This window comes from Haemaphysalis longicornis, unplaced genomic scaffold (genome assembly GCF_048455015.1).
Source record: "Haemaphysalis longicornis isolate Haplotype H1 unplaced genomic scaffold, Haemaphysalis longicornis Haplotype H1 scaffold_5, whole genome shotgun sequence".
In the NCBI taxonomy this organism is placed as follows: domain Eukaryota; kingdom Metazoa; phylum Arthropoda; class Arachnida; order Ixodida; family Ixodidae; genus Haemaphysalis; species Haemaphysalis longicornis.
The window spans coordinates 146,272,470-146,286,102 of record NW_027526385.1 but is presented as its reverse complement, the minus strand read 5'-3'; the positions used below and the strand labels follow the sequence as shown (position 1 = coordinate 146,286,102).

The following is a 13,633-nucleotide window of genomic DNA, read 5'->3' as shown; positions in this document are numbered from 1 at the left end:
TCCTGACTATGCCTGGCCATACATGGAACCCATTGAAATTACTGAGGAAGGTGTCCCCTCACTGATCAATAACCTAAAAATTTCTACATCTTCTGGTGCAGATAACATTAATTCTAAAATACTAAAAAACACCCTCTTCGTTTCTAGCAAAATTCTTTATCACATCTTTAGTCATTCATTATCATCTGGACTGCTACCATACGATTGGAAACTCGCTAAGGTCATACCCATATTCAAAGCAGGAAATAAGCATTACCCAGAGAACTACCGCCCGATATCACTCACGTGCATTTGTTGCAAAATGCTTGAGCACATTATCGCTTCACACGTGTACAATCACCTCGAGTCTAACGGCTTCTTTTTTTCTAACCAACATAGATTCAGGAAAGGCCTCTCGTGTGAGACATAGTTGTTTGAATTTACGACTGACTTGCATAATAATATGGACAATAAGCAGCAAACTGACTGTATATTTTTAGATTTTTCGAAAACATTTGACCGTGTGCCTCATTGCCGCTTAATTTCTAAATTCTCTGCTCTTCGATTAGATTCACTAACCCTTTCATGGATTCGCAACTTTCTTTCACTAAGACAACAGTTTACAGCTGTTAATAATTTAATTTCTCCCACATGTTACGTTACCTCCGGTGTACCACAGGGAAGCGTTCTTGGCCCTTTGCTTTTTCTAATATACATAAATGACTTGCCGGTTTATATATCATCTCGCATGCGTATTTTTGCCGATGACTGCATTATCTACCAATCAATCTGCAGTACCAATGATCACCTGTCCCTTCAAAATGACCTGAACATAATTTCTAATTGGTGTAACACATGGTTATGTCACTAAACATCTCAAAGTGCAATGTTGTCTCATTTACCCGTAAGCGTGCAAAATCAATTTTCAACTATCACATTAATAGCAGCCACCTTAACCACGTTTCATCCTGCAAATACTTAGGTGTTACATTCACAGAAGGCCTTTCCTGGAGTAACCACATCGACGTCATCTCCGCCAAGGCTTCCAGGTCATTAGGTTTCTTGCGTCGAAATTTGCGTCATGCTCCATCTGACATTCGCAAACTAGCTTACACAACATACGTTCGATCACAGCTCGAGTTTGCGTCAGCCATCTGGTACCCATACCATCAATATCTGATTAACAAGATTGAAGCAATACAGAATAGAGCTGCAAGGTATATTTCACGCAATTACAAATACCCCTCAAGTGTATCAGAGATTAAACTAAATCTTTCACTTCACCCGCTTGATCTTCGACGCAACATTTCTCTTTTATGCCTTTTTCACAAATATGTTTACAATTCAGCACACTCAAAGATACATCTTAAAGTTCCGACTAACATTTCACGCAGAGTAAATAACCAACATAGTTTTTCCCGCCAGTACGGTAAAACTAGTGCATTTAACTTGTCCGCACTTCCCATGGCCATCAGGCTTTGGAACGGTCTTCCTGATAAGATTGCGGCCGAATCTAAGGGCGACGCATTCCGTAACCTTCTTCATGCTCACTTTTTTTCCTAATACAGTATCAATCTGTTATCACTGTTTCATGTGAACTTTTGTTTCATTTTTTTGGATTAGGTGTCTGTTTACCCTCGCGTGCTTTTAATCTTGAATGTGCGGAATTTTAGCCTTAGTTCGTGCAAGATATAGCACACGTTATCTTTGTATTTTCCGTTTCTCTAGATATGTATTTAGGCTAATTTCTTGTATAATGTTTTCTTGGACAGTGGTTCTTTGCAGTTGATTTTTGAAAATCTTGTAAATGTCGCACATTTCATATGTACCCTCAGTACTCAATGCCCTGTCAGGGGCCTGTAAAGTACTTGAAATAAATAAATAAATAAATAAATTAAAGCCGCTCGAAGGGTAATGGAGAGCACAGTGGGACAATCGTTTGCTAAAAACTTTTTCAACTCCTTTGCTCTCAACCATTTGGCTGTGTGGTCTGGTGTTTGGGATGCTAATTAAGTTGAATAATGCTAATGTTTTACCGACATTTAGCTTCTTTCACTGCACTAAGTCAAGCAAGGATTGAGCCATAGTAAAGCTGCAGGATTTCTTTCTACGCGATTGCTGAAGAACCCAGCAGCACAAGTTTGTACGAGTTTGAAATTGTCGGCTTACATGTTCCGTCGATGCTTTACACTGTGGTAGTAGTAGTCATTATATGCAACAATATCGTCGTGGTCCTTTTGACGAGCACTGCATGCGCCACTTGACGACAGCTGGGGCGCAGTGGTGCGCTTACATGCACAACACATGCGCTGCTTTCCTCGATTTGCGTCGAGGTTCCATGGAGCAAGTGTTTAGCAACTGTGCCGTTTCTGTTCGCTAGGCAACCCGAGGCGCTCCTCCAACATTTTGCCTCTTTTTTTTTGCTAAAGGCACTGTGCATGCGGGGGCCGGTTGGCGGTTGCTCGAGGCACACGCTTATGTGCACTCGGCATTTTTTGGGTATTTTAAACGTATTAGCGCCACACATTACAGCCAGCTACAACAGTTGCACTGTTAAAACAGCAGGCATGAGAGATGAGAGAAAAATGCTGTATGAAAGCCAGTCCGTAGTCCAGCATTCCAGTGTCTATGAGTATATACTGGCAGATTGACCATAACGTGCTTTCATTTCTATTTATCACACTGCGCACCAGGGGGGAAGTCTTGTACCAGCACCATCATGATCATCATCAGTGCCATCATCACCACGAGAATGAAATCGCTGATCAAACACGACTGCCCACCTGGGCGGCTGGTCTTCAGCGCTCCCAGTTCTGGCCGGGCCTACGCGTACACAATAATGTCCGCATCTGCAACAACCAAATCTGCTTCTCAAAATAAATTCTAATCTGCCAAAAAAAATGAACCAGCAGAGCACACGTGGAGATCATTAATGAAGAGAGGCCCGGTAGAAAAAAGAAAATAAGGTGGGCCATCTGATGTTCTTTTTTTCCTTTTCTACTGTTCATACCCATCACCATGCTTCACCGCACTTCCAGGTGTGATGTCTGCTGCTAGATTAACCATTCAATGAGAGGGGGCACACATCCACATTAGTAATTTAAGTTGCCGTGGGTGATTTTGAAGCCCAAAGAAGCCTTGTTTTGAAAAAAATAAGAAAACGTTCCAATGCCAAGAGCCCCTCATTTCCCATCAGCTGAAATGTGAAACCTGAAACCTGCAACACTTAATCCTGAATACCCACTGGCAAATTGTTCTCTATAGTTCAAAGGCTTGCGATCACTCACATGAAGAAAAAGGTTAAAGATAACTTCGTTTAGCTGTCATTAAGTGCATGCCCTCCTAGTCAAACATAAAACTATTTTGCAGTTATAGCGCCATAATAATTACAAGCTAGTTAGGTACGTCAACACCTCTTAGCCTCCCAATTCGGGCAGTGGTATCATGACGGCTCTCCTCCTCGTTTTTTGGATAAAGCCAGCTATTATAAGACTACTTCCATCTTTTTTTACTTGACACGTGTAACATCTTATATTTCTGCTTCAAAATGCGGTTCAATTATGTGCATGTTCATGGTGCATGAAACAAAACTGTTCACAGGGTAAGAAAACTAACAATAAATTGAGGACATCAACCTCACTATTTTGCTCAACCAGTGTTGCGGGTTTAAAAAGCTCTAAGATGTGCCAAAACATAAGAACAAACCGCGAAGTAAATAAGCAGACACCATCACGCTAGCCGAAAGCCAACACCAAGCCTCGTTACGTTTAATTACAAACTGAAACAGTTCTAGGCAGCAATATGATGAAAGCAGTGATAACATGTCTAGATGCGTGCAAAGATGGTGCAAGTTTGGAAATTAGACTTCATTATGTTACCTAGCCATCTGATTGGTCAACCTTATCTGTGTCAAAATATTATAAGCGAAGTAGTAACACTGCCAAGGTTCAAATGCTTTTTAAAACAATCCTTAAACTCAAATAGGCAAATTCAGCTTACTGAAATTGAACAAGGCACATAATGCAAGGCAATTCAGAACTGCGGAAAAGCAATCTGGTCACCATTTTTTTACTAGGCCCGAACACACTCGATCTCCCACGAGAAGTCTCGTCCATGGACTGGGAGTACGTCGTGCCCGTTCTTTATCTTCAAAGCAGCTCCTCTGCCTGCAAGAGTCAATGGCCTGCAAAATGCAGATTATTATCAACCAACATGCCAGAAGCAGTCATTTTTCCTCGAACCTGGTGCACCCAAAATGCAGAATCACAGAGATCACCAGGCTGCCTTGCCCACTGTAGGGTAGATTATGAAAATCACTCCTATATAACATTAGGCTGAGCGTAAACATGCCGTAACCGACAAAAACAACGGGTTATGATTATCAGCAATCAATATTTCAAATAATCCTTCTAATTTTTCTCTGAGAATTATTGGTAAGAACAGTAACATTTACCGTAATGGTAGCACAAAAAATAAAATGATAAGGCAAATATTTATTTTGAAATATACACGCTTCGCGCATTCAGAAGGTACGCCACTCGAAAGATGTGTAGAGGCATGCGGGAATAAGGTCTGTTCACACAAGTGTTGTAAACAGGGGTGCAAAACTTGGGCTTTACATATCAGGGATGTTTGTCTGAAGGTGAAACGTTCCCAGATGGAATGCACAAGACAATTAGCAGCTGCTCATTTATTTACATGAAAAAGAACTGAGAACCCCTTTTTTAGTTTGGGGGCTCCACGCACTGAATCTGCACCTAGACTACGGGATGCCCGAATTTGAGGGATCCTCCCAATTTAAACCACCCTGGTTTCGTAAAATGCACTGAAATATCGACACTACTGTTTTTCTTTTTTTGTATCTATCAGAAGAACTGCAATGGCCGCGGATCACTACCGAAAACGCCAGCGCACATAAAACCGGCATGCTCGTTTGAAGCACTTGCGCTTCTGCAAGGTAAATTTTCACAATCAGGAATCAAATGAAAGGAGTGCCTCGCGGGGAATATGATACTTTGGATGGGCATGGGAGAACCAGAAGGCAAACCCCTTTTTTACATGGAGTTTCTCAACGCACATTTTATTGCGATTTACAAAAAGTTTCGACCTTTACAGCGCGCGCAAGGCAGCGGCCACGTGGTTACAACAACGCTGCTTATCCGTCCGTAGCACGCCAACGTCTAGACGAGGCACGATACGCGCAATGTTTCAACGTGTTCGCATAAAAATTTGTATAAATGCATATTTTCGAGGCGGCTGACGGACGCACAACATTATTCACGCTCATAATTGAACACATTAATACTGAAACATTCATAGTGCAGAGCGTGCTACGGGGCCCTAAATATACATAGATACCCTGCTCTAGACTGAACTCAAGGCACACCGAGCGTTTTTACTTTTTTTTTTTGGTTAGTGTACAATTCCCCTAAAGAGAGTGCTCAGCCGATTACACAGCTGCGCATTATTTTTATAACCTGGAGGCTGGAGGGAAGTGGTATGTTTTGGGTGGCTCATAGCGAAGAACAAGGCGGTAGTGTTTTCGGTGCGGTTAGTTTGACTAATGACACATGATTCTACTTCACACAACCCAAGGCGCAAACTTTGGAGCAAGAGCTGCTTACACACGTGACAAGACGGAAAAGGTCGCTTGTCAAATGCCAAATCTGGGTAACGCCGATATGGCAGATGTCGCACACCAACGCGAGCGATACGTTGCACACATAGAACGTCACTCCTGTGTGTGCAACGTATTGGCTCGACAACAGTGGTCCATTAAATACACAGGACTATTAAACGACGCTTCACTTACCTTTACTGCGCAGCCGTACTTGTCCGTCCAGTAGATAAATCCATAGTCATCACGCAACCAGAAATTTCACGCCGCTGAGCATTTACCGAATCGTAGAACCACTGCAGGCAGCCATGACGGTGGGAGCCGAGCGAGCCGCCGAAACGTCGCCGCCGTCGTCTTGTGTCCCGCTGCCCCCCTGCCAGCGGCCAACTGAGTCGATTGACGCGCGCCGTTCAAAACGCGTTAAAAATAAATAAAACTGTAGCATTGTCATGGACGCCTAAGCTGTCGGTGAACGGTAAGGTCAGGTGCCACTTACATCCAGCAGGAGTTGAGAGCCTGATCTGTAAGCAAACAGCACGTGTTCCATGAGCTATTTTATGGCGCGACGGGGGCTGCAGGCGACAACTGCGAGGAACGACGGTGGTGGTTCTCTCGCTGGCTTCGTAGTGTTGCATCTTTTCATATATATGCAGAGCCTGGCATATCATCTTGTAGTTCATATATTAGATAAGTTCGCGTTATGCACGCCTGTGCGCAGGCAGGCCGGCCCACTCAAGTGAAGCTTCGTTTCTAGGCCTGGAGGTATATCACTGGCTAAGCTTCCAAATACTTTACGCGCGAATATAAACATGCTCCGCTCACAACAGATTAGCGCACTGTTAGCGCATTTTAACGGCAAATGACGGTGGGCGTTGCCGAGGAGAAAAAAGGGTGTCCTCATCGCAGACGATCAGTCAACACTATTAACGCCAGCCTGGTTGTGGTGGGTCACGTTGACCAGTAAGGCCACCAGTATTGCCCAAGATAGCCGAGGTGCCCACCTAACCTACCGCCATTATTCCCACCAACTCCCAGCTTTAAAAACGATGCCAAGGTAAGTTTCCAGTATTAATCACCATGCCCACCTTATTTCCCAGGATGCCCACCTGATTTACCAGCAGAATTTATGGTGGGTTTTGCGATCGGGTAGTGCAGGAGTGTAGAAAGCCGTTGAATGTAATCTTATACCCTCAGCCAAAAAGTGCAGGATAGCCCTAACCCCGGCTTCTCAGCAAGATATGTGATGAAGTGGTAATGTGCATTTGTAGTTTTGCAATCGGGGCTGTAGCAGCATAGCGAAATGAGATCACCTTCTTATACGGCTTTCGTGAGAATTTCACCGAGGTTATTCCACAATATGTGTACGGCAAACAATAGAACGCTTTATTGAACACTTTTAGCACATCAATATTGAGGGCGTGCCTACGATGTATCTCATATTTTAACTATTACTTTCCAAATCATCATTAACCAAACGTACGCCTTACAACATTTGGGGTTCGTCATCGGGTATAGCTTTTCTTTGCCAACTCATTTTTAACGCTACTTTAAGATGAATGCTTTTAAGCGCGAATATGGTTTATGCGATAAACGTTCATCAACGTTTTGGGTTGTGAAATGTGGTCGGCATGCCAACGAAAGATTTAGCGGCACAGCCACTAAACGAACTGAGGAAATGTTGACAAGGGAAGAGGCGAACGCTAATTAGGTTTTTGTTATTAGTGTGCAATGTGCCTTGATGTGCCTTCATAAAACTTGGGGAATGTGACCCTTGACAAACGAAGGGCTGAAGGTGCGAACTAGCTCGGTGCTGATATCGTTGTTGTGACGGTTAGGTTCAGGCTAATTTGGTTACTGGCCTTCTCCGGGAATCTCCTGTGGAGTGGGCACAGGCTCTGGCAAGACAACCTGAGTCAATAAAGCGGGGGTGCTTTATTCCGCGGGAGGTCACAATACCACCATTGATAGAGTATAAAACAATTGTTATTACGACAAAGAAATTCATGGCACAAATTACAATATCTCTTCAGTAAAAACACCACCATGGTTTTCACGCACTTTTGCGTCCTAAAATTGGTCCTGTATATGAAAAAGAATATAAAGCTTGCGAATCCTGAACTACACTACTAAGATGTATTTCTGGACCAGCTGGAATAAATTCCTTTTGAAAAGGTTCAGCCGCTAAGTAAACGTTTAGAAAAAGAGATCATACAGGCATCAGACGTAGAGCAGCGTCCGTTCCACGCACCAATGCTCATTTTTACAGAAGATATATACTACAAATATTACAATGTTTATCGAATGAACAACCTTTCACACAAGGAACCGTTCGAACTCTTCTCTGCAATTATCAGCGTAAGGCAATCACACATAATATAGGTTTGTACATTATTAAATTGAACGTCTGAAATGTAAGGCCTGAAAGCAGGATAGCGGATTGCACCGTTTAAAAATAGCATCATTTGTGTATCCTCAGTCAACAAAAAAAGGGGATATTTTTCATTTCAGCTGTATGACAAATCTTTTATTTTAGCGGTGCTAATTTGCTTCACTTGTTTGTATATATAAAACCAAATCTGCAAGCAGTTTTTTAAGAAAACTTGAAGCTTTCGTTTTTGAACACCTGGGTTGTTGGACAAAAAATTGCTAATTCCATTCAGGAGTACAAACCAACTGACAAACGTACGTAAATTACGTTTTTTGACAAGGTAATGGCAATATTTTTCACATTAGTTTGGTTAAAAACGATAAAAACCTCAAAGGCGTGCCGCAAGTGTGCTAAATTGCGGCTCAGCACATGCATTCAAATCTTGATTTCAGTACATTGAGCGACGAAGAATACTGCAAATGCATACGTGTCAACGAAGGCCAGGATTTCCTTAGAGTTCAACGGCATATAGCCCCAAGTATATCACCATTGATGTTTTGCCGCAAGGTTGAGGGCGACGATGTAATGACGGCGGTAAGTAAAAACCAAATAACAGAATTTCTGCAGTATATATAAAAATTATATAAATAAATATATATATATATATATATATATATATATATACATATATATATATATATATATATATATATACATATATATATATATATATATATATATATATATATATATATATATATATATATATATATATACACCAGTAGGCAGTCCAGAAAACCTCGGTAAGCACAAGGGAGGATGTGGTAAGTCACTGAAACAGTTTAAAAATTTGGAAAGAAAAAAAGAAAATTCCGGAAAAATGCCCATCAGGTAGGATCCGTACCCACGACATCTAGAATACCGGTCTGGTACGATGACCACTACGCTACCATGGGGGCGATTTTCCCCTTCACTTTCTGGGGTATTTATTTCAAGGTATTTTTGTTTTCTGTGCTTGGGGGTGGTAGCCAGAGCCACCCGGGAGCCTAGTGGTCATCGCACCAGACCTGTATTCCGTAGATCATGGGTTTGGATCCCACCTGGCGGGCATTTTTTCTCAACTTTCTTTCTTTCAAAATTTTTTATCCGTGTCAGTGATCTACCACATCCTCCCCTTTGCTTTGCAACGTTTTCCTGACTGCCAACTGTTATTTCTTTCTTATTTCAACGAGCCTCTCATTTCCAATTCTGATTCGCTACATGCATAGCGAGGGCCTCTGTTCTGGCAGTCTTGGCGCCATAGGGAGCTTAAGAGGGTTCAACGCTGGTCGACCACTCTCGACATGTCGTAGACACTCAAGTCACGGCCAGGGGAATAAAAAGAAGGTCCCCTTCACCCCGAGTGGTCCAAGTGGCGCTGGCTACCACCCCCAAGCGCAGGAAACAAAAATACCTTAACATATATACCCCAGAAAGTGGAGGGGAAAGTTGCCCCACCGGTATCGTAGTGGTCATCGCACCAGACTGGTATTCCGGATGTCGTGGGTTCGGATCCCACCAGGCGGTCATTTTTCTCCGCTTCCCAAATTCTTTCTCTGTTTCAGTGACCTTCCATATCCTCCCGTTTGCCTTCCGAGGTTTTCCTGACTGCCAACTGTTATTTCTGTTTTATTTCAACGAGCCCCACATTTCCAATTCTGATTCGCTTCATGCATAGGGAGGGCCTCTGTTCTGGCAGTCTTGGTGCCATAGGAAGCTTAATAGTGTTCAACGCTGGTCGACCGCTCTGGACATGTCGTAGACACTCGAGTCATGGCCCGGTGATTAAAGAGAAGGTCCCCTTCACCCCGAATACTCCGAGTGGCGCTGGCTACCACCCCCAAGCACAGGAAACAAAAACACAACAAAAATACCCCAGAAACTGGACGGGAAAATCGCCCCGCCGGTAGCTTAGTGGTCGTCGAACCAGACTGGTATTCTGGTGGTCCTGGGTTCAGATCCCACCTATGGGGCATTTTTTCTATACTTTCTTCTTTCCTTCCAAATTCTGTATCGGTTTCAGTGACTTACCAAATACTCCCCTTTGCTTTCCAAGGTTTTCTTGACTGCCAACTGTTATTTCTGACTTATTTCAACGAGCCCCTCATTTCCAACGATTATATATATATATATATATAGGATGCCGTCTTGAGAAAGATCGGCATCCGATCGAAACGTCGACCAATAAACAGTTTTGTTAGAAGCTATACCCATTTTTTACTATATATATATATATATATATATATATATATCAAAAGTAAAGTCCGACAGGCGTCTAAAAAAAATAAATACAAAAGTTTTATTATCGCATCAGATGTCGGATCAGTCTTCACCGGAGAAATGTATTACTCCGTGTGATGAAACCGTTGTTTATGGCGCCGAGAATAGGAAGGAGCAGTGGCGACAGGAAAAAGACGCTTTTGTAACAGAGAGATCAAGATGGAGATAAAGATATTAGGACATAGGCCATGGGGCAAAACGCTGAAGATGAGAAAGAAGACAGCCGTTGCAGAACGTGGAAAGAGGATAATGATAAGAGGTCGGAGGCTCGAGAAGGGAGGAAAAAGAACGAAAGTGGAATTCCGCTCCCCCTCGGACGCCTGGTTCGAAGGACGAAACCACTGCGGCAGTCGACTGGACGGCCAGTGTACAAGGCCGCTGCCACTGCCCTTAACCAGGTAGAGCCTGCGCCAATGGGGTACCAACAACGTCCTCCGTGTCTCGATGTCAGGCGCGGATGAAGCACCGTCGCTGCCACCGGCTGGTGCTGTTCCGCCGCAGTTTTGCGGCCTGACCTCGGTCGCTGCTGCGGTCTCCCGTGAAGTCCGGGCCCTTTCGGCAGAACTGTGAGAATGTTGTGTTTTAGTCTTCCATGATTCTGGTGTCGTATAAACCATTTGACGCGTACCCCCTTGCTCTGTCTCGTTTGGAAGATCTCATGACTCCCTGATGGTCCCACAATCCTACCGATAACATAACAACTAGAGTCCGCAACAGGATGGCAGGATTCTTTGTTAACAACCAGAAGAGTTGGAGCTGAGCGGTGAGGGCAGATCTAAGAGTGGGAAGCAAAGACATGAGAGTCAAAGAATTCGAAAAACTTATTGCCTAGAGTATCCAATCGGGACTGAAAGGGCCCGAACATCGCAAGTGGCTAGACAGCTAGCGGGCGAGTTTGAAAGCGCAGCATGACGCATAAAGAGAGATAATTGAAGCACAGCGCTAGGCAGAACAGGAGGCTTTAAGGGATGCCCATAAAAAGAAGCTTGGAGATCTGAACCATGAGTTAGCACTTCTGGAGAACTTGCGGAAGCGAAGAGAGGCTAAGGCACCTTCGGTTACGGAAGCTGGCGCATGTCATAACAACGCTGAGGGTCTGGGCCCAAGAATGAGTCAGGCTCGTCTTCCTAGAACGGACATTGCCGTGGGTTTATCTGAAAAAATCTTCCAACAAAAAAAACCAACAGAACTGTAAAATATATCGTAATAAAAATCCCAGTTCTGGATTCCAAAGCAAAATATTACCTCAGAACGTTAAAGCCAGGCTTCATGAAAGGAGATGGCCGATTGTATCTTCACATGCTCCTTTCTTCGGTCCTTCCAAAGAAGCTGACAAAGAAGCTTCATACGTCACGAACGCATTCGTAACCAATCGGTCTCTTGGTACTGTGGGTTGGTCAGATACAATTTCGGTCATCATAAAATTTCTCTAGTTCGGGTCCCTTCAATTCTTTCAATTCAAAAGCAATTGAATATAAGATAGCATAAAACATCTAGTCAGGCGTCCCTTAGATGTCTGTTGTCTCAGAATCGGGCGCTCCTTTACAACTACTGAGGAAGCCTTCCCCCGCTTCAGCATACCAGCTTTGCGCTTGAGTAGCCTTTGCTTCAAGCAAAAAGGTAAGCTTAACTTCTTGGAGAGGCGTTTGGAGTTTTGCTGAACAGGAAGGCTCTAAGGGCTAGTCGGGGAGGGCCCCTTCTTTTTATTTGGCTTGCAATTATGTTTTCTCATTTTCCTTACGCCTGAAATAAGTCCGGTCTCCATGTGTGTCCAGTTTGATTGAAGTTTCGACCACTCACTTCCGGAGTCTTCATTTCGTTTTGCAACAGTGGGAGGCGGCATATCTGGTTAGGTGATCGCTGCGCGTATAGCTGCAGCTATACGCGCAGGATGTTGATTCTGGTGTCGTATAGTATTTCCGGTAGTATTTCCGCAGGATGTTGTTTATGTTAGGGAGTGCGTCTGAGAATTTGGTTGTTAGGGCTGGTGGTCGGGCGCTTTCGTTTCGACGTTGTTGCTTGAGCACTTCGTCCCTTTCTAACTTGGATGCTCTTTCGTAAGCCATATCCAGTGAGCTGACCGGTTGATTCCTGCTTGCCAGGGTGGACTTTAGTTCATTAAGGTGTTTTGTATAGTCTGTGTTATCACTGCATACTCTTCTTAGTCTTGTAGCCTGTCCTACAAAGATACCTTGTTTGCAGTGCCGTGGGTGATGACCAGTGTAGTCTAGTTACTGTTGCCTGTCCGTTGGTTTCCTATAAAGTGTGGTTTTCAGTTTACCATTGTCAAGAACAACAGTGGTGTCTGGGAAGTTCACATGTTTATCCGAGTACTGGCATGATAATTTAATGGTCCGATGCGAAGAATTAAGATGCGAAATGAAACTTTCTAGGGCGGTGCGGCCGTGCTCCCAAATTATGAAGATGTCATCTATGTATCGAAGATAAACCTTCGGCTTGAGGGGGAAAGAGTCTAAGGGAGGAGCTTCAAGTTGTCCCATAAAAATGTTGGCGTAGGTGGGTGCGAAAGGGGTGCCCATGCTGGTTCCAAAAACTTGCAAGTAGTAAGATGAGTTGAACTCGAAATAGTTGAGAGTTAGAACTAATTTTAGTAAGGTAATGTAGACTTCCAATGCATGTTGGTGACGGTTTTCTGCTAAGGCCTTTGATGTAGCTTTTACTCCTTCGGTGATGGGGATGTTCGTATACAGGGCGGAGACGTCGAGCGTGACCAGAAGGGTGTCATTGGGTATTTCCCCACTATCGTTTATGGCTTCCATTATGCGGAGGAAGTGTGGGGTGTCCTTAACAAATGAAGGAAGAAAAGTCGGAATGTCTGCCAAATGGTGATTCAGAAACATAGACAATGTTTCGGTGGGGGTGTTGTTGTTAGAAACTATAGGCCTTTCGGGAATGTCTGCCGAGAACAATGCTTCTGTGAGGACTTTATGGATTTTGGGGAGGAGGTAGAAACGTCCTGCTTGCTTGTTCGTCGTTCTTATGAAGTTTAGTTCTGTTGTGGTCATTAATTCTCCGGCCAGCAGATCTGTGAGAGTACGAAGGATCGTTTGACTGTATTCGTTGGTAGGATCATGGTCGAAAGGCTGGTAGTGAGCATGGTTGTTAAGCTGCCTATAGGTCTCATCTTTATATTTTTTAAATGGTAAGAATACATCGCTACCTCTTTTGTCTGCACGTTTATTGATTATGTCCGTTCTGCCTGCTAGGTTATTTAGAGTGACGTCTTCTGAGGAGGTCAAGTTCTTGCGTTTATTTGATTTCATGGTTGATAATAAAATTTCCTTTGATACTGATTTTTCATAAAAATTGAGTTCTGGAGATTCCTCGGT

General features: G+C 43.5%; 1 protein-coding gene across 1 annotated transcript in view; it reads left to right on the top strand.

Moving 5' to 3' along the window:
• LOC144139433 (A disintegrin and metalloproteinase with thrombospondin motifs like) overlaps nt 1–13,633 on the top strand; it is an 83,206-nt gene that overhangs the window by 44,800 nt on the left and 24,773 nt on the right. The window contains exon 7 of the mRNA XM_077671765.1: nt 8,417–8,558. Within this exon, the coding sequence (XP_077527891.1) occupies nt 8,417–8,558 (142 nt within the window). The remainder of the gene's footprint in view (nt 1–8,416; nt 8,559–13,633) is intronic.